The sequence below is a fragment of the Odontesthes bonariensis genome, chromosome 1, assembly GCF_027942865.1.
Source record: "Odontesthes bonariensis isolate fOdoBon6 chromosome 1, fOdoBon6.hap1, whole genome shotgun sequence".
NCBI lineage: Eukaryota > Metazoa > Chordata > Actinopteri > Atheriniformes > Atherinopsidae > Odontesthes > Odontesthes bonariensis.
This window is the reverse complement of record NC_134506.1, coordinates 31904112-31929622: the sequence shown is the minus strand read 5'-3', so window position 1 is coordinate 31929622 and position 25511 is coordinate 31904112. Positions and strand designations below refer to the sequence as shown.

The 25511-nt window shown below is 40.2% G+C and overlaps 1 protein-coding gene across 1 annotated transcript in view; it reads right to left on the bottom strand.

The window, feature by feature from the left end:
* hcn4 (hyperpolarization activated cyclic nucleotide-gated potassium channel 4) overlaps window positions 1-25511 on the bottom strand; it is an 80681-nt gene that overhangs the window by 10991 nt on the left and 44179 nt on the right. Inside the window, exons 3-6 of the mRNA XM_075471826.1 lie at window positions 20744-20905; window positions 15782-16000; window positions 5054-5200; window positions 4473-4713 (exon numbers count right to left, since the gene is read on the bottom strand). Of these exons, the coding sequence (XP_075327941.1) occupies window positions 4473-4713; window positions 5054-5200; window positions 15782-16000; window positions 20744-20905 (769 nt within the window). The remainder of the gene's footprint in view (window positions 1-4472; window positions 4714-5053; window positions 5201-15781; window positions 16001-20743; window positions 20906-25511) is intronic.

Sequence of the window (25511 nt, the reverse complement as noted above, 5' to 3'; positions counted from 1 at the left end):
CAAGTGGATAGACCTACAACCAATCAGAGCAACGTAGTATGTGACGTAGATTAAGCGACACACACTTGTTGTAGGAAGGACGGCAAAAACATCTTTTCTATCGATAAAAGCCTTTATCGCGTTCCTCTGTTCGTCTTTCAAAATGAATGCAATGTGGAGATCCTGTAGAACAGACTCGATGGCAGAATCTACACGCCCTAGCTCTCCAGCGGCAGCCGTGTTCAGCTCTTTAGTGACGTAGTCGATAATGTCCCTGTTGATCATCTGTCCATCATCGTATAAAGCCCGCCCTGGCAATCTGATTGGTCCGACCAATTCTTGGTCGGGCATAATGATTTCCCAACTGAGCAGAGCCAGACCGAACTTCCCGACCAAAACTTTTATGGGCGGGGCTAAATTCGGCTGGCACCCAGGCTAGGGTAAAGAGTCAATGTTGCGGATATCTGGTGGGAGTGAGTTCCAGAGTTGGGGAGCAGAGCGACTGAAAGCTCTGCTCCCCATGGTGCTGAGACGGGCAGAGGGCACAGAGAGGTGGAGGGAGGAGGATGACCTGAGGGAGCGAGATGGGATGACAATGGCGAGGAGATCAGACAGATACGGGGGGGCGAGGTTGTGGATGGCCTTGAATGTGTACAGTAGGGTTTTGAAAGTAATTCTGAATTTGACCGGGAGCCAGTGAAGCTGCTGGAGGACGGGGGTGATATGGTGAAAGGAGGGGGTACTGGTGATGATGCGGGCTGCAGAGTTTTGAACCAGTTGAAGCTTATGAAGGGATTTGTGAGGGACACCGAAAAGGAGTGAGTTGCAATAATCTATGCGGGAGGTGACGAGGCTGTGGACCAGGATAGCAGTGGTGTGAGGAGTGAGAGAGGGGCGGAGACGATTAATGTTACGTAGATGAAAATATGCAGACCGGGTAATGTTATTGATGTGGGAGTGGAAAGAACTGTTCAACTGAATTGTATGGGAATTTGATATACGTGGCTGAGATGCAGATAATTCCGTCCCACACGGCTGGCATGGCTCGCTCAGGGTCGACTGGCACAATCCCAATCGGTTGGCCAGCTCCCCTAGAATCCCCCGGTTTCTAGGAACCCCAGTGTTCACATCACCTGTGAGCACAAGCAGCACATCGCTCCTCGCTGTGTTGCGCTCTGACACTGGCCGCAGCTCTGCGTACAGTTTCAGAAGGATTGCCCTCAAAACGGCTGATGTGCCAGTTACAATCATGTGCCAGCAAATCCTCTCTGTCTCTGAACATACGCTCTCTTCGAATTGCACCATTTGCAATGTCTTCCAATACCGCTAAAGCAGACATTGTTTTTGATAGTATACATTGCACCACTTTGCATGCTTTAATCTCTACTCGTGTAATTGCAGACACAAGGGTGTGTTAATTGTTCATCAGTGTTAATTGTTCATGTGTCTCAGATGTGCACATCACTCAGTCTTAGGACAAATTGTGTTTACATTCATTTATTATAACAGTTTACAAACATCACCTCTAAGCTGTAGAAAAGTGCGTATGCCAGGGCTGAAGTTGGCGTGAGGCACCGCACATTTCCACGGTCATTTCGCTCTTGGTACATCTGATCGTTGACGTGAAAAAGTTCGCACACCACTTTTTTGTGCGTACGCACCCTTTGTATATGAGGCCCCTGGACTCTGAATCCTGCTGTCACCTCCCATCTCCCTCTCCGACAGTGACCCTAGCACATAGAGTGGAAACTCTCTAACCCTTGAAACATCCACAGTGGGCTGCTGATTATCCGTGACATGTCATGTTCGTTTCCTGGCAGCATTAGCATAGCTGCATAAAACACCATCCATTTAGCTGGCTTGCACAGATAGAGTGGACATATTTGGTGTACTTCGACATCAAAACTGATGCTGAGGCACGGTCACATCTCACTGTTGGGTTTCCATTCACACATAAAGAACACATAAAAGTAGCCTCAGGAGGATGTTCACAAATTTAGACATAGACTAATTTAAAACATTTAAAAGAGTAATATTGTATATCCCATAAATTTTACATCTTTAGGAAAGCTGCTTTGATGAGTAATTTATAGTTTTTTAATAAATTTCATAATAAATTTAATTTAAATGCAAAATTAAATCAACTGTGAGGCAATCTAGTGATTTAGTGAGCTCCGTTCACAGAGAGCCAGAGTGAGTAGAGTCAAAATAATGACACAGGAGATTGCAAACTGTGCCTTCAACTCAAGACCACTCCTCAACCCCCTCCCTCTGTCTGCCTCTGTCATGGTTCTCTTCTTTTTTCACCCCACTCACAGTGCTACTACAAGCCACTCACTCTGACCCAAAATGAAGCATCTTAGAGGTTCAATCAAACACAGCATTTGATAAGCACCTCTGACTGGCATGCAAGGCCACCCCAAGGTCACTGAGCTCCTGTTTCAACCAAGAGAGAGCCACAGTCTGCGCTGGCAACACATCAATTACTGTGGGCAACAAAGGATGAACTATAACAGCATAATAACCTCCTCAGTCTGGGCACAGATGGAGTAGAGGAGATGCTGTTAAAATAAGTGTTTCAATACTGAACCATGAGGAGAGAAAGAGGCAAGGGGATGAAGTGTGCATGTTTTCTTTTGGAGCCCAGAGCTGCCTCCAGAAAGCAGCCTTGGCTGTGATCCATGTGTCCCTTGGCGTGAGTACCACAGTCACATTACATTTCCCCTTTACACTGGATTGCTGTGTGCCCAGACAACGTTCCCATCCAGGGCATGTCGTGTCCACTTTAGACTTTAGGCTCTCTGGCTCGAGCTAATCCAACAGCAAACAAACTGAAGCAGACTGTAGAGTATATAATTGTGTAAATAATTCAGGTTGTCTTTGAATGAGCAGAATGGTACATGAGTTTGCCGAGATGTTGATGAGAAGATCTGCAATCTGTACTGTAAAGTAGAGCATGTCCACAGGCTCACACAGTCACAAAATACTGTAATCAGTGCCGAACAAAAAAAAAAAAAGAAATTTTTTAAAAATTGCTGCTTTTAACCTCCTGCTTTCTTATACTGACAGCCACACTGAAAACTACATGTGCCACACACTCCCTGTGCTGATCCTGCACCAATTAATTTCATGAATGACTAACTTGTGTTTGGTAACAAACTCCCAGTGGCTCAAGGCTTTCCTCACAATCCCCCACCTTACACCCTCAGAGGAGTGGCACTGCCAGACAAATCAACAGATAATGGAGTCAAAAGCATTGTGCTTACATTGAGCAAATGTGAAAATAATTACGTATCCGGGGCTAAAGATTAAAGCGACTGGGACAGTTTTCGTTCCATAATCAATGTCTTTGCAATTCTGAGGGTTAACCCTGCCTATGTTTACTCAAGGACAGAAAAGGTAAAAGCAGATGAGTTCAGTCTTGTGCATTTTGATTATATTGTCCATTCGAGTACATTCTCCTCATTATATCTGAACAGTTCAGTATCAACATAGGCCCTCACACAATCTGAGCCACTGCAAGAATACATGCGTAAGAGACAAGCCTGTAAGCACAGTGAGTTTCTCTCTAAATACTAAGACTGCCCAGCTGAAGAGGGACTAAAGGAGGGAGAATTTTGGACAACATTTGAAATGGCCCCCGAGAGACTCAGAGCCATGGCCATGTTTTCTAAAGTGTTGATTAGTGTTGGCATATTTAGGGATAGCTTGCATGCCATCTTTTCATTATTTATCAAGAAACCCCCCACACACAAACACACACACGCACACACACACACGCACACTCCCACCCATCTCCATGCCCTCTGAGTGGGCGTTGACTTGAGCAGGGAAAGCGTAATTAAACTTCCACTGGCAGGTCATGTGCTGTTAAATGCTTTGCTACCACTTCTAATTACCCAATAGTGCAGTCTAAATGATATGCTGTCACTGGGCAAATTAATTGGTATTTTGTGGGGGCGGTATAGCAACATTGTCTCCTACATGTGTCATAGGCTCAGTGGGACCATGAGAGGGCTATACATTGTCTGACCCTGATTAAGAACATAGCAGCAGTTAAGTACGTAACAACTGTGTTATTGCACCAATCTTGAGCACTCATATAGTGTGTAATTTCAGTCTGCCGTACAGCAAGTGCTGTTTTGGTCTTTTGGATTTGCTCTACATTTATAAGATGTGAATTACAGGAATGTGTGTGGAGGTATCGAAGCCTTTGGAAGCAACTTGTAAATAGGGTTTTAGTTTTATGATTTACTGGTCTGTTCTGTGACTGGAGCAGCCTGTTTTTTTTTACTTTCACTTTCTCCACTCTGACACCTTTGTTGCTACATGTCATTCTCACTTTTTGAGGTGGGGAGGAGGAGGAGGTAGGTTCAAAAGTTAAAACTGTAACAAAAAAGTAGCTGAGTAAACCTTTAAGCTCCACAGCAAGAGGTGTGACCATATGTGAACTTTAAAGTTGTGCCTCTGGTGCCAGTACCAGCTCAACTTACCCCCAAAGTAGCAGCCGTCAGAGAGCTTGGTTTCTTTATTTCCTTTGGTTAATACACTGACAACTCCGTGTTGTATGAAGTACATCTTCTTGCCAATCGTGCCCTCCCTGATGATGTAATCGCCAGGCTGGAACACCTCAAACTTTAACTTGGTGAGCATGGAGGTGACAAAGTTGGGGTCAGCGTTGGCAAACAGAGGCATTGAAGCCACCAGCTTTCGACAGTTAAAGTTGATGATTTCCTATATGAGAAGAAAGAAGTAGATTGAAACAACACTTAGTGAGAACAGTGGAAAAAAAGTTGAAGGCTGGAGGTTTGAAAAATGCATTGGCTTGTCTCACTTTCTGACAAGAGGAATATTAGTGCAGGAAAATTTCAGCTGTGCACACATTTGAATTATTCATTATTTTTTCTGTTAGGAGCTACTCTCTGTTTTACTATTGTTTGGGTTCAGCAAAAAAAAAAAAAAAAGAGAAAATACTTTTCTTGAACAGTACTGAGTGGAACATCACACATGCTTCCAACGGTAACACATTTGCACATACAGCAATTCAAAAACACGACAGAAACATTTGTCCTACCTCTCGGAGAGGCTCATTCAGCTCTCCCAGGATGCTTTCCTCGTCAAACATCTTGCCCTGATAACGGTGCTCATAGTAGTCATGGATTCTCTGCCTCATATCTGCAGGCAGCTTGTGGAAGGACATGTACTGCTCAACCTGTTTGTACTGCAGGGACACAGAGACATGCAACAATCTGATTACTCAAAGGCCATGGGGCTGTAGGACAGAAAAAGGAAAAACCAAGACAAGAGGAAATGGAGTTCTTGCAAGTCCCAACAAAAAAGGCCCTTTTCTCATTTGTGATCAGGTCTTTTAGAGTTTCGGTTTCTTTCATAGGCTATGTACTACAAATTACAAAAGATAAAAACTCATGTAAGGTTACAACTACAAAGAAACACATGTGCATCAAAACTCACCACAATATTTCTGTTTACAGTGGAGACTGTGTGGACCTGTGTCCTTCAGACAATGTTATTTTGTGAAGTAAAATGTGTGTCAGGTGGTTTTTAATTGATTCTGCAGTATTAGAAGCAGCAAAGCAGCTAGATCAAAGCACAATAAGAGCATCTTGGGAATAATAGGTGAAATCCTTGACCCGCAGTTTTTAAAAAAAGGAGAAAAAAGAGAAAAGGAAAAGACATTAAACATTCACGGGGCCATGCTGGAGGTGCTCTTTGATCACAATTTCTACACTGCCTTATCACTGAATGGTGCGGCTGACCTTAGATGTCTCCCTCTGTCTTGGTAACATTACTACCCTAGCCACCACTGGTCTTGGAGGGAAAATCATGAAAAGGTTGCCCTTATTGAGATGTAACACAGAAAAAAAGGACAGCTGAAAGCAGTGAATGTTTCAAGCTGAAACTTGGACAAGAAAATCATGTTAAACTCATAGAAACAGTTTTAGGTTGCAGGACATCCTGTACTCATGTACAGACCTAATGACACATTCCTGAACTTGTAATGTCCCTTTTGCCATTGTCTCTTTCCCTTTATGCAACACTCGTATTCTCTCTGTTCCCTTTACTGCCAAATTTAGTTGAGTTGAAGTTGATAGTTTTAAATCCTCCAAGAACTCATTTTGAATGGGGATACATAACTATGCTAACATGGCTCTACCCATTTCTCCACTTGCCAGCAGCTGATCTCTGCTGGGCTGCAAGCCGACCGGAAGCTCTCTGACCACTAGCTCCAGGAGTGCTGGGTGAACTGGAAGTCAGCCAAACAAAATCTCGAGCAAGCTTCTGGTCAGCTGGTTGGTGCTGGTTCTTAAAATTAGTCTATGTAGCAGATACATGCTGTCTGACCTTCCCTCTCACTGTACATTCAAAGCAGACTCAGACGTAACACCGATGGTTGACTTTGCTCATGAAATGTCTTGTAACACAAAAAAAAACATCTTATCTACATGTTGAAAAGGTTAAAAACTTGTAGTGAAGGGGGACATTAATATCTCTTCGGAGTGTCAAATAAACAATTCTATCTGTCGTTGTTTTATATAGTGACCTGGACAATTAAACACTTGCATAAACAGGAACAAGATGTGGAAAGAAGAGTCAAGATATCCGATCATATCTTATATCTATATGATATATGTTTCTGGGGGGGGGGGGTGAATGAATTATGTCATGGGGTATGTATTTTGGCTTTTATCCTCACAATCCCCTCAGCAAACATAGAGCATTTTCTCATCTGATGATGAAATATCATCCCCCCAAAGAGGACAAACCCCCCGCCATGAGTTGAAATGTTTTACAAAACAAATACAGACATGACAAGTGAAGATGTTTTGTTTGCATGTGACACCAGGGTAAATATGACAGGTGTCACCAGCATTCTGAAAGTCATCTCATATCTTTATGCCTCCTGCACTAGACATGCAACAGCATGGTGCTGTGTTTTAAAGCCTTGGACTATTATCTCCTCCAGAATATCTCTCTTTTTTGACACTCATTCAATGTAAATGCATGAATTTATCCACAGCTTTGCAGCAAATTATGGTTTGACTCTCCTAGCATGAAAGGATATCACTCAAGTGAACAAATGCAAGATACTATCCTATTGCCACGTTGATGAGGACTATACAAATAGCTAAGCCTTACACTCCAAATCATTGCACATACACTAACCACTGCTGTGTCTAAGATGAAGAGCTGATGGGTATGTAAGGAGTCCAACCATAGGGGGTAGGGCTGTGATGAGCTGATAAAACTCCCTGTGACAGGAAATGATCTTATTGCTGCACAGCCACCATCATGCTGCCACCACAAAGATCCCTGCTCCCCTGCTCTACTTGGCCAAATTAAATCACAGTCAGCATTAAGTAGGCAATCATTTTATCATCAGATTTCCTCACTACTTCCAGGCTGCAGAGAGGCTATAAAGGGTAACCAATGAAAAATAATTATTTCTTTCTTCTTTAATTTGACAGTAAGTAAAATACGAGAATGAAAGGATGTTTGACGGTTAATTTAGTTCAGGGGGTAACAGAAGCCACTCACATATAACAGTCATTTTAACACAGGCACAAGTGGAATGTGCTGATTAGGAGAACATGAAATCTACATGAAAAGTGATGAAAAGGTGCTAAAATGGAACATGAAATTAATTTATGGTGCTGGTGGTTGGAATATCTAATTAATTAACTGAGCCAGCCAAGGTGTGTTTTCCTTTTTCTGGTCTCTGTGGAAAGCTAACCTGACTGGACAAAAGTAGCATCCATGTTATAAATTAAATCGTACTATAAATCACTGATAAGAAATTATCTTAATAAGAAAGCTAACAGACTACTTTTTATATCAAACTACTTCTTTAATCAAAAAGCCTGATTAAAGTTGTTGTCGAGCTTTAGTGGTTTTGCAGCTATGTTGAATTTTGATACTGATGCTGAAGATATTTGAATTTTGAATATTTTGTTTAGTGCACGAAGATAGTCCGCCAAGCCATACACCAAAACACTCTATCTAATACCTGTATATCTTTTTAATAAGGGCTTTGGATAGTTTGCAAATACTGAAAAAACTTTATATATTAGTTCATTAGTGACATACACAAAGCACCCCTGCTAATGAGTCTTGCACTGTTTGATAAACTCCCAAGCTATAACCACATCTCTTTATAAACAATGAATACCATCTTAAGTACATTACAAGAGAAAAGTAAGATTTTTTTTTTTATTATGTGTAGATAAACCTAATATCTTTTAGCCTTGGCAAGATTGCAGTGGTAGCATGCTTTGCCCTGAGCTGACAAAATGATATAAAATGATATAAATATATATATATATATATATATATATATATATATATTGTATCTTCATTCTTTTTTTATACAAATCATTTTCTATTTTTATTATTTCTTCACACGGCGACTTGTAAATCTGCTCCCATTCATACTTTTCTTTTTGTTCTCTATCCCATAACTCCTTTATAATACACATCATTTTCCCAATTCCCTTTCCTTTCAAACAGATGCAAATGTTTGCAAAAAAAACCCATTAATAATTCATTTCCAGAGAGAGATGTCAGCCACTTAATTATACTTTCTAAAAATTTATTTTTCTCCACTGTTCTCTTTCCTATTCACTTCTGATGCATGGTCAAAAGGTATGGGCCATACAACAAGATAAACTGAATATTCAAATGGTTTCACTTAAAAATGTAAACATGAAATGTAGAAAGCTGTAGTCACTTTGCAGAGAATGCTCCAAAAGTTCTGGATTGTCTCAGAGAAAGCTTATTGCTGGCGGGGGCTTAGAGAACTTTGATATTCCTATAGCACTTCAAATATAGATTATTGTCAGGAGCAGCTTTGTCTCTTCTAGGTTCAATTTAGATGTTAATTCAATTTGAAGGTGCTGAAGCCACGACTACCTTTTCAGTGTAAGTAACACTTCGGTGAAAAAAGAAAATGGAATGAGTCTGTGTTTTGGATTAACAGAGTAAAAGAATGGTCAGGAAATATAATTTCTGGTAGGCATTTGTAAAAAAAGAAAAACAAAATTTAAATATCTTTGATTTTTATTAAATCATTTGTGTTTTCAGTGCACCAGCAAATATATTATGACTGTACGGTCATTATTCGCAGTATGCTTGCGTGGAACTTCTCTTTCTGAAGTCACCGATCCACAGTGCATGTATGAAACACATCCTCCAAGTGGATGCACCTGAAGTGAGTATAATCCAGGTCTTAGACACTACGAAAGGAAATGATACATGCAGTTTTGAGATGGAAATATAATCTACTAACAGTTGTGGATTATAGAAGTAGTAGTCGATCAGAATCATAATAATACTTTTTGGTTACCAATTGTCGAACAAAATATGAAAAAAAGCACTTGTGTGATTTTGAGTAAACACTGAGATGCCCTCAACAAATAATTTGACCATCTTTTTCAGAATAACTGACCGGCTCTGAGCTGTAGGCAACAAGACCGACACAAAGGCTGCAGTGTGTCATTGTGTTGGAATTGCCACACCCTCTTCCATGCCTCTTTCCTTCCATTAGACACGGTTATGACCCATTCTAGCTTTTGTGTCCCCCATAAGCGCCCCAGAAGCAGATTAGCCCTACTTTTGACCACGTCAACCAGCACAGATCGATGAGTCAGACTGGAAGTCAGACAAAGTAAAACCGGAAAGAATCCACTCGATTTTTCCCAACTTAAAGTAGACATGACAGACTTCAGAAATGCTTTCAGTATCAAACTAATGCTCATGATTGATGGAACAAAACTGCACCATCATAGCCGTTCGAAACTAGGGGTTAGCAAACATAAGCAAAATAAGAGATTTTACTATACTCTCCACAAACATCATGTTAGGGCAACATAGCAGACTCTTTGTAAATTTAATGCATGAATTTAAACATTTGAATCGCTAAATAGTGGATACATTTTCTATGGCATTCCATAGGACTTTAGTACTTCGGATTTTTTCTGTTCACTCAAAGACTGTTCTGTAGAGGACTTCTGAGGCGTGTCAACAATCCTTGACTCAGCAGTAAAAGTTGTGTGACAGACAGAGATGAAAAGGTAATATAACAGGGTTTAGATTAATTCCTTCAGTCAGTAAATGCTATTACTGTACAGCAGAATCAGCCTTAAGCTCTTCAACTTGTTGACAGCTGAGTCCTTGGGCTGACCATATGGAAAAACCTCCACAGGGTACCACCAAGTCACCGTTTCTCATGTGTGAAATATACATCTTCATGTGGAGGATACTTAAAGCCTTCAGATCACCTAAAACAATGATGAGCAGGTATATGTCTAGCCTAAAAAAGGGAACACAGTAAAACTGCATGTTTTAACTACCTCTCTAACCGGATCGATCTTCTTTCCCTCCCTTGGACAACTCTAAGGGACAGCAAGTACCAAAAAAATTTCTCCCACTGATGACTGTTTACTGTGTTTCTAAAGGCTTCACTGTGGGAGTGAAGAAAGGGGACAAACGATCTCTAGAGCCTCTTCACCCCCAAATAATCAGCTTTGGGCCTCCTATTAACTATTCTCTAAAGAGCTATGTTTAATTGCCAAGTGTTAATTAAAGATGTAAAGGGGTGGGCCTGCTGAATCCCATTGCTGTGTTCTCAAGCCATTCGGGACTGACATGCCACAACATGCTATCTCATGGGCATCCTTGATTGCATTACCAACTGCTAGGGGTGTGACGATATTAAACTCCGCGATATTTCTCGTCGCTTCAAAAATCTGTATCGTGAGTTTTTGGTTTTTTTTGCTTGATCACTTATTTATTTATTTTCATTACACCAGAGACGGTGAAAACTAAGAAAATCTTTGATTAGGCCTACACTACAAAAATATGTTTTGCATATAATATTGTTTGCACTTGAAAAAAGGAGAAATATTTTATTTTATTTATTTTATTTTAACTTTTATACATTTTTATTTTTATTTCAATTTGTAGAGGAAGAAGTTTCAAAGTTCATGCTTACATCATGCATGTTGTTAAGCGTTATAAATGCATGTGCAACTCAGTTAAATAAAAGTCTGTTATCCAGTCATAATTTGTCATTTTAGTTTTCTTAAAATATCGTATCGTATCGATCTCGTGAACCCAATATCGTGTATCGTATCGTCTCGTGAGATGAGTGTATCATCACACCCCTACCAACTGCCAACAACAAACAGAGCATCACTTCGTTATTGTATGCTGACTAGTATTTTTTTCTTTTTTAAATGGTCAGAAAGATTAGAAAATCAGAAAGCTTCTGTGCAGTGAGTGAGACAACGAGTCACCTGGAAATGAATGGGATTATCTCTTTTGTTTGGTGTCCCCATCTCCATCTCTGAGAACCGTATAAATTACTGCTGTAGAGCCACAGTGACAGATAAGTAGCAGATTACAGAGAGCTGGAGTGGCAAGCATACCCTGTATGCACAGTCACGTGTGCAGCCATCTTGTGCCCCCATTCTGGAGAGATGTAATTCTCATTGTGTGATAATGGTTCTCAACATGCCCGAGACAAGATGAAAGAATTCACTGGGGAATTTGCCAGATGTTTAAGCCACTACAACGCACGCTGTTGCGTTAGCAGAAATGCTGTAAGAGAAATAGTGATGTCAGTGCTACAGTTGCATTTTACACGAGTGACCTTCTTCTTATGTATTGACAGTTGCTTAGATCAAATTTAGAAGAAAAAAAGTTTAAATAAAGTAAGTCACTCACTGCCATATCAGTGTGGTAACAGCTGACTCAGATTATATGATGCTGAAATTAGCATTCAGTCAATTTTGCATTTGTGAACACGTGCCAAACATGGATCTGTGGAAGCAGTATAATCTCTCTCTCCAAATTTGGTTAGATTTAGGACACAGAATTATGTGGTAAGTGTTAGAGAAAAAATTAGGCTTGATGTAAAATACAGCATTCACAAAGCATTATGTGACAAGTTATGAGTGACAGCAGGCCCTTTTAGCTTAGACTCCAGCTCAGTTTAATCTGTGGATTCACACACGTGTGGAACGAACTGAGCTGCAAACAGGTAGAAAATGTGCATGCTTTTATAAATCCTTATCAGCAAGGTCTGTTTACACACCACAAAGTACTGGTGACAGTAATATGTGTTTAGTTGAGTGAAAATGGATCTAATAAAGCTATTTTTCATCTCAGTGGGGGCCACACTTCAACCTCCCCCCTCTAATATGTGATTGCTTGGCTCTCTACTTTGTTTAACAGTTAACATGCTGCCTGATTCCAAAGAGCTAATTTAAGTCTGCTTGCTTGCTTCTGACAGCTCAGGCATTTATCACATGGTGCCACATTGTAATAGAATTTTATTCATAAAAGATTATACCCGGGCTTTCTGGTGATACTTTTAACTGCCTCTAAAGAAGAACCTTTGTTCCTTTTCCTTTCCTTATCCCAATCTCTACACTTCTGAAAATCCATCACAGGGTGGTTTCCCTCATGAAAGTCCCTCAGAGGGGTTTCATTGATTTGATTCCCAACTAAATATTAAAAAAAGTTACCTGGGTATCACCTCAGCATGCCAACTGGACAGATGGTCTCTCATCTTGGCCATATAGCCATGAGAGCTATGGGCTCTATTTTTTACACCTCATTTACAGTGGACGAATGCAGGGCCTGTGTCACATCAAAACCAGCAGGAAGCAGTTAAATTTGGCAATGGTGCTGCTTAGCTCAGCAGTGATTCACTAGCTCACTTCTTTCACGAGCGAAACATTGGTCATTATCTACCCTACATCCCACTGTGAGAGTATTGTAAGTGTTACTTCGTGTTATCAGCTGAAGGGCTAAGGTCCAATATTGTACACAGCACAACTGTAAAACAGATAGTCCAATACATCTGCATGCTGCGGCATGTCTCCAGCTTCATACGGTAACCACTTTATAAAAACAAGAACTTTCAAAACAGCATTTTATAGTTTGAAGTCTATGATGGTGATCAGAACGTCACAATTCATGCTACTTCACAGACTGTTGGTTAATGCAGATGATGCAGTTTTGAAGTCTTGCTACCATCTTTGAAGTATCAGCATGGGAATATTTGGCTCCTGAAAAAAAACTTGAAATTGCAACCCACAGAGATCCCCTTCAGCTCACAAAAAACCAACAGAGGAAAACTGGCAAAGATTGGTTTAAAAATGTCTAATTCTCTTTGAAATCTGCAAATTCAGCAATGGATGTGTTGAGGCAACAACATATTTGAGCAAGAATTCTCAAAAATTATTAAATTGTTTACAATGTTAGAACAAACATCTTCGATGAAAATATAAAGACTTTTACTATCCAAACTGGAACGGTGTGTGATATAGATGCACAGGTCAGCTAGTGAATAGAAGAAAAAAAAGACTAAAAATCACAGTCACTTAAATTGGGTTACTCATAATGACAGATATAGTACCGTCAATTGTTTGCTCCCTCAATAATAGAAAATGTAGAATGTCTGTAATTTAATTCTGCTGGAGGAAATACCTATTTTATTTTTCAGGCTGCATCGTGCACGGTTTATCAAAGGTCAAATAATTACATGACCAGGTGCAAGATACACACCATATCCAGTCACAGCTTGATTTTTGTTCATGATAATGAGTCAGTGTGTATTAAGTCAATCTAAGAAACAGGTGAATATGACAATGTGGTATATGGTTGTAGGCTGCCTGTTGGACTCTGTGGTGGCGACTAATTTGGCACATCTCTCTGCTGCCTGAGTCGCTGCACAGAGTAGCAGATGTCTCTGTCATGGCAGACCAATGCCCATTTAAAACAGCCACCAGTTTTCAAAGAACTCCAGGGATCGTTGACGTCTAATACGGGAAAAGGAGACGGGAAATCTCCAGGAACTAGGTTTGCTTGTGTTTTAGACGGAACTGACCTTGAGCAGAAAAAGGGAGGGTGTACGGTACAGTATATTAGACAAGACGTCTAACTGTGACCGAGTGCGTTTTATCGCTGAGCTCTGTGGAAGGATAAATGAGAGAATCTACACTCTTAAAAATGTATTGCAATCTGTAATAATAACCTTTCTCCAGAGAGACACTGTGGGAAAGAGTGGAGCATAGGGGCACCTTTCAGCTGGCAGGGAGATTCTTGAAGACGCCTTAGAGAGTGATCCCAGAAATGGCAGCCAATGGTTTTAGTAGCACATGCTGACTGGTGCTGAGACAGGCCAGCTGTTCAGTCAGCTTGGCAGCGAGGCATCTTTAAACAGAGCAGCAGACACATGTGCTCCTCTCTCATTTAATAGCTACTAAAATCAGGTGGTTTCGTCAGAAACTTACAGTATTTATGTCCTATATGATTAGGGCTCTTCATCTTTCTTTTGTATTTCCTCATTCCTAAAATTTGTGAGGTTATAATTTATGAGGTCAACTTTCTCTCTTTTGAACCACCACATACCCATTACATCAGCTGTTCCCCTGCCTGTCTGGCTCTTTTTCACTCCAACTTTCTCTCCTTCATTTAGGTGTGATGTCTCGAGCCTCTGCCTCCATTCTCCGGAGGTCATCCTCTCTTGTCTCCACTTCAGTACAGACGGCGAGCACTGTGGAAGCCTGGCAGCTCAGCTCATTATCACCCATGCTGGGCCCACAGAGGGCAAGGCAGTGTGGGACATGTCTCAGCCCTCACAGCCAGCCATCAGGACTTTCCTTTCCCCACACTGGTAAGGTTGGAGTTCCAGTTTCTAAAAGCCCACTCCTATTTACAATGTTGTGTAAGTTCTCCGAGGTTTGAGGGCATTGTTTTATGCACTTAAACCTGGTAAAGGTCTGAGCTGGACTGGGCTATTGAAACACTTTCTGTTTTAGATTGACTTTGGAACTCCTCCACCAGTGTGTATGATTGTTGTTTGAGTTGTTTGTGCTCATATGCTGTGTTTGGTTTTTCTTCAAAGATGGTGCTGTGCATTGTGGCCAAATATCTCCATTTTGGTCTCCATTTCCAGAAAAGTTATTTTTCATAGAGAAAAGGCTTTCTCTTGACAAAGTCTTTCTAATTGTATTCCCATTAACTTGAGGCCTGTAGAGTCTTAGATGTAGCTATTGGCCTTACAATGGTCCTTCCCAGATTTGAGGACAGCAATGATTGCTTTTCTAAGATAATTTCTGATGTCTTCTTCCTTTGCATTGTGTTCTCACACACCTGAATCTTCAGATGAATAAGCTGTCAAAATGTCAGCTTTTTAGGAGACGCTCATACTTGCCAATGATCAATTGATCAAGAGCATTTGATTAGCAGCACCTGGCTGCTACTTACCATCTTAAGTCATATGAAGTCAGTAATGCTGAACTATGCTTTTCATACACTTATTTTGCATTTGAGAGAAAAACTGTGGTGTACAATTCATAATCCCGTTCTGACTCATAACTCAGTTAAATGTAATAAGCTATATATTTAGAACCACTGCAACTTCACATTTTCCAAGGATATCTTTATCTCCATGTGGGACTAGGATTGCAGTTGTCTCAATTTTCTCTGAGAATTTTTCTCGATGACAGTTTGTGACTTTTCAAACCAGTGGTAGAAGACTCTGATGGTGCTTGTTTTCTCTTTTTAGAAGAGCTATTAAGGAACTGCCATAACTTGATGTGTCTTTGAGTTCATTGCCTGTGCAAAGAACAATGAAATTGAATTTTGAAGTGACCAAGCAAAACCACGCTTTATACTTAGGACAAGCCGGTGGTCTTCCTCACTTCCCACTGTGCACTCTTCAAAATAAAGTGAGACAACACAGCCATCAGTAAAGTCAGTACTCTTGACTCACCTTCTCCTGGTACTGCCGCCGAGATGAGTCCAGAGATTGGATCAGCGCAGTGGCGTGGCCCACAAACATGGCGTAGCAGGTAGCGCCCACAATCATGCTGAGGATGGTCAGCCACACGTCTGTCATGCCCACAGGGGGGTACATGCCATATCCAATACATAGCATGTGGCTCATAGCTTTGAAAAGTGCGTAGGAGTACTGCTGTCCCCATGTGTCATTCTGGATGAAACAGAGAAGACATGGGGAGTTAGGGTGAGCACAATGGAACACTCTGGCTTGCGCTCTCTCAAATAAGGGTGTTGATTGCCCCTTAACCCCTTAACGCCTATTGTCGCATATATGCTAGAAACCGTACCCGGAGTAACCGTTGACTCCAAATTGACCAGGATGCCTGTTGTCGAAAATTTGCAACATACAAAAAATTCTATTTATTTTTTGTGCAAAAGTGAAATTAATAATCTCAGCATTATTTACCATCTACTTAAAGGCTAAAACACACACAAAACTTTTTTTTATATACAGCTATGTAAATTCAGGCGTTAAGGGGTTAAAGGTCAAGGAACAGTCTGACAGCTCACACACACACACACATACACATACACATCCAATTACTTTGGACAAAACTAATGACAGATGGTCTCAGTTAAGGGCAGAGAAGCTGGCAGGGTAAAATATACTTTTCCATAATATGGAAACATGGAGCAAGCAGACATTTGGGTAGCAGCCTAAAACAGAGCCCTTGAGAATGGGCAGAAAGAGCGTGAGACACTGGAGGCTTGCGTAAGAGAAAGTAGGTCAGCTATTTAGAAAAGTGGGATTTCTCTGTGAGTTTTCTCATTTGTAGATAAATTGCCCCTTTTCCTTTAGATCCTGGTGGTGGTTCATGGCAAATCAATATCAACTCTCTCCTGAGGGTGACATGCCCAGATTGCTTTCAAACTCATTTCCACCACAGACAAGCTTGCGCGGTCATGGCTCAGCTAGTAGAGTGGTCATCTTCAAACCGGAAGGTCAACTGGTCGATCCCCAGTGCGCCCACGTGTCAGTGTGTCCTTGAGCAAGATACTGTGCCCCACATTAACCCCAATATATTACAAAATGCGAGAAACACGTGTGAAGTGCTTTGTAGGACCAAGTTGAGGTAAAACCTACCATGTGCAATAACTGAACTCACTCTTATGTGCAATAACAATACTGCCGCTGTTGTTTTAATTGTGGCTCTCAAACGAATTTTACAATTTTTGTACATTTGTATTTATTTATTATTTTATGATTTTATGTTATGTTATGTTCTATTTTATTTTATTTTATTCTTATTTTCTATTTTTTTGTGAAGATTTGTATTTCTTTTTAAATGTATTTTCTATTTTTTATTTTCTATTTTTCGCATATTTGCACCAGCAGGAGTTGCATCGGATCTCGTTATATGTATGCACTGTACATATATATAATGACAATAAATGCTATTCTATCCTATTCTAAAAAAAAATATGAACTTTTTCAATGTGGGACATTCACCAAAAGCTGAAACAGGCAGCAATTTTATTTGTGCATTCCTGTTAAGGTAAGGGAGAATGACCTAACAAGAAAGCCTGATAGGTACAGTTTAAAACAAAAAGGTTAGAAAAAAAACTTCCTTTAATCATTTTAATTTTATTCTAATCAAGTATTCGTGAGTCTGTCAATACTAACAACCTCTTTGTCTACCAGGCAATGAGAGCGAAATATGAGGAGCTTTACAACAGAGAGGTGCCTGCCCCGGAGGCCTGGATAAATTCAGAGTGATACATTTGTTATTCTGTCACAGTGAGAACTATTCTTCTAGGTAATGCAATTAATTAGTCAGTGTTTACAGGGTGAAACAAAATAAACTCCCTTTTCTGATGTTAATGAGAGGCTACATCCCTCACATGGAAATTTTAAAGTGACTACATTATATTTCATCACATCTCAGGGCCTCTTTACAGCCCACAACACAAAGGTTTGTTGGTTGCTGCCTTCTGAGGAAATGGCCAGTGGAAATGGCGGAAACATGACTCTGCACTGCAGCAATATGACAAGAAGAAATTACCACAGCATAATCTAATTAGAACTGCAAGAAACCAACTTGTTAAAAGACACTTGGCAAGTGAAACCATGCTCATGGAGTTAAAGGTATCAAAATAGTTACATTTGTTAAAAGAAATGTGTTTTAGTGCATGGCTAACATTTCTTTAGTGGTGATGAAATTTGATTGGAGGAAAATGTATTAGAAGAACCTAGCAAAACTCTTAGATCCAAGGACTCAGGTCAGCTGGTCCAGTCCAGAGTCCAGACTAAACATGGAGAAGCAGCATTTAGCTGTTGTGCTGCAATCAAGTGGAACAAACTGCCAGTGGAGATTAAACTTTCACCAAATGGAGACATTTTTAAATCCAGGTTAAAAACATTTCTTTTCTCATGTGTCTATGCATGAAATCTGCACGATATCTTTGAACTTATCTAGACTGTTGCTTGTTTTTAAAATTATTTTATTTGTTTCTCTTTACATTCTTTTATGTATTTTAATGCTTCTTCCACTCCCTGCTGCAATGCTTTTATTTTATGTAAAGCACTTTGAATTGTTTGTACATGAAATGTGCCATACAAATAAATTTGATTTGATGAAATATTTCACACTGTCTGCAGGACAAATTAAATCTGCCTAATATTGTTGTGGCTTTACAGTATCTATCACAAAGTATTATTTTTTTTCAATCTATGTAAGGTTTATGTGTGTTTTCCAGAATAGTACAAGGTTAAAGCATAAAAAGTAATCATATTGAAGCAATGTGTTGCTGTAGATTCTCAGTCATCCAGGTCATGGTAATCCTAATCCTTATGATAATCACATAGAATTTTTCCCTTCTGAAACATAAAAAAACTAATGTAATCCAATCACTTTCCACATTTTTTTTTTAAACTTAAAAAGTTGAAACTTGAATAAAATGTCACACAAAGCAATACAAATTAATGGCAACTCTGAACACTGCAGCTCATTAATAATTTAAAGAAAAACCCTGATAGCATCACAAATACACATTTAAAACCTAGTATGTCTTTGTTAGACATAGGTTCTTGATTTAGCTTTCATAGCCGCAGAATGGTGCATTCAACTGTCAGTAACTGCTGATAAATGCATAATACAATGTGTATTAATCTTAGTGAAGAGACAATAAAGTTTGTTAAAAGCCCTAACAATCTTGCAATCTAAATATTATACATTTTAATAAACATCCTGAAAAGGTTTTTCGAAAAAACTAACTTTTATTTCAAGGAACTTAACATACTGGCTAGCTATCATTTTTCAATATTATAAACTGTTTTTGTATGAAGCATATAATATATTGCACCATAATCGTTGACTATTTCCCCTTTAAATGGTTGACAACTCAGTTCTATGTGACTTATAGATAATCTTCTTACAAGGTGATGTAAATACTCAAACTGTGGATAAAAATGCATGTTTCGAGGTGGTAATTCAGTCATTTTCAGTTAGGTCTGAGTATATATCTTCATATTTCCTTTGGTTAAACTAAAAGTTTGATCAAGACACTGTCTAGTGGTTCCTAATTGGATCTGAAGCACTGACACTGTCCCAGAAGAGTAGCCTACCCCCTCACCTGAGTTTGTGTGTCTACACAAGGGTGTAGGAATAACGCTAAAATTAGCTAAAGAGAGAAGCATCTCAGGGGATGGTGGTTTGCAACATCTGCCTTTTGTTGAGCTTAAAAATAAAAGAGGCAGTTTCAGCAAAACAAGTAAGCCTGTCAGCAAGGCAGCGAGGCATGATGAACCAAGAACATCATACCTTGAAAGATGTAACTACCCATGTGACATCTGTTCTGCAACAGAGCGTTTAACTTACCACTTACAAGATTCTGCTTCACGTATACATATCTGGAAATCAGCTTCCTCAACAGTGATCTGTTTTTTCAGTCTAATTGTATGTTTATTCCAGATCTAAACCACCATTATTGTGCTGAAAACATCAGTATGATCTCCCTGAATGTTCAAACAAGCAATTTGAATATATGGATAAGCAGTACATTCAAGTGAAAACATTCAAGTGTTTTTACTTCTGGAAAAAGAAGTAATTGTAACTAATAACAGCGCAAATCATTATCTGGACAATATACCAAACAGCTGAGAGCAACATGTTAAGTAGAGAGAAAAATGAGTTCTGTTGAAATGTCACCAAGCAACCTGAACAGTTTGACAAGCTTTTATTCCATTACACAAAGACCTATACGTTGCTCTCAAGGCACATATTGACATTTATATTGACAAATCATCTGTTGGGGAACCACTCTTCTCAGCTTTATTGTTTGAGTTAAATATACGCTGATTTGTTGGAATGTTATACTGAAGAGATGAGTGATCACTGGTGCTTGATCGATTTCCACCACAGAACCCTGACAAAAACCTTTGGAGCAAAAACAGTTCGAGAGCATGTAGCACTCACACGAGGCCATCAGTTGTTGGTGACTCAGTCTGCTTCCGTAAACTAATGAAAGAAAAATCTGTAATAATATCAGGTTTTAACAAGGGCTCTGCTCCAGCAGCTGTTTTAACAATGCAACAAAATTAAAGCCCAGCATGAGAGCTCACTGAAAACTGTTATATAATATTCAACCAATAATAGACAAGGGCTGCGTGTCCTCCTCAGAAAAATCAATGTTCCAAGCACTACTTTCTTACACAAAAGGGCAGCTGTCGGGGGCTCCTAATAAATACAATCATCAGCAAATTGAATTAATGTGGACAAATGCAGTAGATAAATATATTTGATTTAGGGTTTAAACATGACAGATAGGCAATACAATCTTTCCCAGGAAGCTTAAAGGTTTTAGTACAGTAATTACTGATGCTGACGGATGAGATAAGACAGAGCATAATCTGATTCGAGCAGGCAGCACAACTCTGTGCAGGAAAAGCACTTACCACCATCTTATTTTTGGACACCCAACAGTCAGCAGGGAAGTCCTGCAGCATGGGCACCAGGAACTGCAGGCAGCCATCCCAGTGACACAGCAACAGCATCATGCCGATCAGATTGACTATCCGCACCATGGCGCTGGCTAGGTCATAGGTCATGTGGAAGATCTGAAGGGTGGGAGAGGAAAGAAAGCAAGAAACGGGTTACAGTGATGACTCAACACGCTGACTATCAAATCCCTGAAATCTCCCCCGACTGCAAAAGGCATACACAGACATCCTCAGGGTAGATTTTTTTCTTTCTCCCCAAGCAGTGCAATGACCCTCTGGTCTATGTTTTCTCCCTATCATGCTCATAGGTTCTGGCACTTGAATCATACAGCAGTGTACTTCTGCAGAAAAAAAGAAAATTGTGTTATATTGCTCTGAGATGAGCTGGTGGATGCAGATGCTGCTTTTGTGCATCCACTGGGGATGGTTAGCATACTGGGATCAGAGCTTTACTTTCCAGTGCTGCTAAATCACTCTTATTAGCCACTCAGCCAAATACAATAATGGTTCGAGTCGAGGTGGCTGTGCTCCTGGAGTGTGTTTGTTCACTGGGTTTGTTAATCCTTATGATAAACATCCTCATAAGGCGCTGCAGGACTGCTAGGCTGGTGTAGACTTTAATGGCCTTAACCATTCAAAGGCTTTTAATCCCATTGAAGACCAGTGTGCACTACTAACCACTCTGCTTCTTATTAAAATCCACTCTGTGCCATTAAAAGGCTTGCGAGTGAGAGGGGATATTCCGTCTTTACTTTGTTGCTCAGCTGTAGGTGATGAAGAAGGAAGGTGAAGACATGCTTGTCACCAAAGCTTTTTCTTAGTTCTTGTAACAAAATCACTTGGTGTTATTATTCTTCCAGTTTCCAACTGAATGCCTTCAAACGTGATTGTGAATCTTTGTATTTACTCTGAGCCTGTGTGAAGGAACAGGGCTGGCAGGGACTGATGGGGAGTTAGGAAGTCAGGGGGCTGCTGCGCCATCAAATCACATCAGATTAAGTTGTGTCAACAAGCTAGCATGAAGCCAGAGTTATGCACAGCAAAATCTCAGAATGGATGGACACATCCTCACATACTCTTTATATGTCCATCCACTCACACATATACACGCAGAACTTAGTGTGTGCTTTGGGCACTTGTATTCAGCTGAAATCACTCATCCAGCTGAACATTTTCACACAAAATCCCTCGTTTTCCACACTTTTCTGTGCACACGTGCACATAAAATGCTAGCTATTATTTGTTTATTTTTTCCTTCTTTTTTGAATACTTTAAAAGCCTTTTCTATAAAGATACCAATACATATGTTTGCTAATATCCCGTGTAAACTGTGATGTTGAAAGTCCTGATTAAGTTGTCATGGCATTCCATAAAACTGAAGTGTTAAATTCCTTCTGTGGCTAAAAAAATTAATTATAAGGTACCCCTCTTCATCTTGTGTCTAATAGATTTTTCATTTGTCAGATCATATTTCCGGACAGAAGGAGGAAGCTTCATGAAACACAGGCTGCATTTACAAAAGCCAGGGTATTAAGGATTGACAGAGACTTAAAACAGCGCATGGTTTACATTTTATTCTTGATTGTCTTACAAATCAGACTAACTGCAAAAGAAAAAGTCTATTTTTGCCATACCCATTTGTGGAAAAAGCTAAAGTGAGTGGAAGAAAACTCAAGGTCTAAGGGAGGCACTCATGTGATGTGAAAAGTCTTAGATAGGCAATGTTATGGTTGGTTAGTTTCTTTTCCTTCAACATGTTCTGTAGCTTTCTTGTGAATTTAAACATCCACACCAAAGAGATATTCTCTCTGACAGAAAACGTAGCTCCTGAACTGCCTAAAACTCCTTGTTTGCAGTCCAGGCTGCTTTTCCTTGACTTGGAGATATCACAGTGAAACATAGTAGCTGCTCATTGTCAGGTAGGGTGGGTGCAAGGAAGGATGCGAGGAAGGATGCGGATGCAGATTCTTTCAAAAAACAAAACTTGATTTATTTTCAAAGACAGATTTTAACAAAAAGCGCGGCTGAGCCGGATACCAAAAACTAAACTGTGATAAAAACAAAACATGACTAAGGTTAAACAAAACAGGACTATGGCTTGGAATAACTAGAACGCTACTTATCTTGGCTGAGACAGTAACGGGTGAGAAGTGAGGATCTGGCTATGAGTATGGACAAACCGGGAGACTAAATACTGTGGAGGGTGATTGGTGATTGAGTACAGCTGATGGGGAAAACACAGGTGAAGGAAGTGAAGCTGATGGCAAGGCAGGAGAAAGACTGAGGAAGAAGGTGGCATTGCATGGTAAAAACTAAAAACAAGACCTGAACCTAAAACTTAAACTTAAAACTAAGACACTAGAAAACTAAAACATGGTAAAACTAAGAACTTAAACAGAAACTAAAAACGTGGCAAAAAACCCACAGACATGACACTCATTGGCTTACCTTAAACAAAAAAATTAGCAGCTATGTAGTTTGGGGTATTTGGGGTACTGGCCAGATGACCAGTACATAATATGACATTACAGTGCTATGTTTGTTCATGCGCACTGGATGAAACAAATGGGACCTTCACTCTCCGTAGCACATACTTTGGCATCAGAGAATCACATCCTAGCAGCTTACTACCGCTTGATGCTCTGTTTATATTCAAAAAAGGAGAGCACTTGGGCTTATTTCGTCATGTAATGATGAAAAAGCTCCCCCATATCTCAGTTTGGGTAGCTTATCTAAGAGAATGGCTGCAACAGTGACATAGTTAAGTTCCATCCATCCATTTTCTATACCCGCTTAATCCAACTCAGTGCCGCGGGGGGCGGGGGGGGCTGGAGCCTATTCCAACTGTCTAGGCAAGAGGCAGGGTACACCCTGGACAGGTCGCCAGTCCATCACTGAGCCACATAGAGACAAACGAGACAACCAATCATCCACACCCACACTCACTCCTAGGGTCAATTTAGAGTCACCTATTAACCTGACATGCATGTTTTTGGCCAGTGGGAGGAAGCCAGAGTACCCGGAGAGAAGCCACGCATGCACAGGGAGAACATGCAAACTCCACACAGAAAGGCCCCAGCAGGGATTCGAACCAGGAACCCTCTTGCTGTGACGTGACAGTGCTAACCACCACATCACCGTGCAGCCGCTGGTAAAGTTACATTGTGTAATATGTCAGGGATCTATCATGAGATATGCAAAATAAAATCGTAACTATTTTGCCTTTAATGCAGTATTGTGTGAAATTAGGAATCCTATTTTCACAATTCCTAAAGTAGCCACAAAACAAACCTGTAATGAATACAGCCCAGACATCACGGATCCGTTCCCTTGTAGTTGCAAAGCCACATTTCTACAATAGACCAGAAGAGACAAACTAAACACTTGCTGCAGCTCAGGCCTTTTACATCTTTGTGACCACAGCAGTTTCCACTTTAAGCATGGAAGGAAAGGATAATATGGTAGATATTCAGGGGGTTGCATTTGTGCTGCTTGATGTCACTAAATCCTACACACTATTCACTGAAACCTGTCATACAAACTGAGTATGTGGAATTTGAAAGTCCCAAAGGTTTATGGAGGCTATTATGATCATATCATCAGGCTATCATAACTTTGTCATTTACTCTTGTGAGCATCCCAAACTTTTGGGGGTACAAAACAGCTTCTCAAACAACTGCAATAACAGAGGTTTCTTAGTTTTACAAACAGGTGTCCACACCATTAAAAATAATTAATGTTAGGGCATGTCTCTTTGTATCTTGTCAGTTGGCCTTGAACAAGTCTACTGAGTACTGACAAATTATCCAGTGTCAGCATTTTTTGAAGCAGAACAAATTCCTTTATGTATCCAGTGGCAGAGCCTGAATGACTCATTTCTGTTTCACAATCACTGCTGCTACTCTTCTATTGCAGCTGTGCCCCCAAAAGACCTCTAGCACTTAACCACAATGTGGAGAATAAAGCCTATGAGAACTGCGACAGGTAATGCCATGCAAATCTCCAGTTTGTAACCCCAACTGTACCGTCGCTGTGGAAAGGTGATTCCCCTATCTCCCTTCACAGCTGTAATCAGTTCAAATACTGCCATACAGAAGAGACTTTGTACTTATAAAAATGTGCCCGAGTTTAACTCTTTGAAGGATATGAATGAGGTCTGGGTATCCTTTCTCGTTCGCTTTTCACGCCTAGTGGCTCTTGTAGATTAAAAAAAACTAAAGCTACTCAGAGCAGAACTTTATTGCTCTGTGTAATTTTGTCACAACAGCAACAAACACGAGCATGTACTGTATATGAACACAACCACATGAACAGCACGCGGTGCAAAAACAGACTACACGCACAGCAATGCCCAACACGGTGTTACATGCAGGATGATGGATTACTGACTACTTTCTTTTAATTGATAGGTACACAGAGAGAGCCTGGCAGTATTAGCATCAGCATAAACAGGACAGCTTTGATTGATGAGGGCGCAGGGAAACAACTCAACAGTTTCTTACAGGGGGGCTTGTCAGTCTCACTACACTTATTAGGCTTCTCGCTGTATCAGGCTGTGATGGTATTTGCTTACCTAATTGTTTTTTGTCTTTGTCGATTTTTTTTTATCAAAAACCTGGCTTAGATCACATAACCTAATGTAAATCAACTTCTGTGTAGCAATTGTAAAAAGAAAAAGAAAAGGAAAGAAATTTGGAAATTTGAAAAAAAAAGAACAGCAACA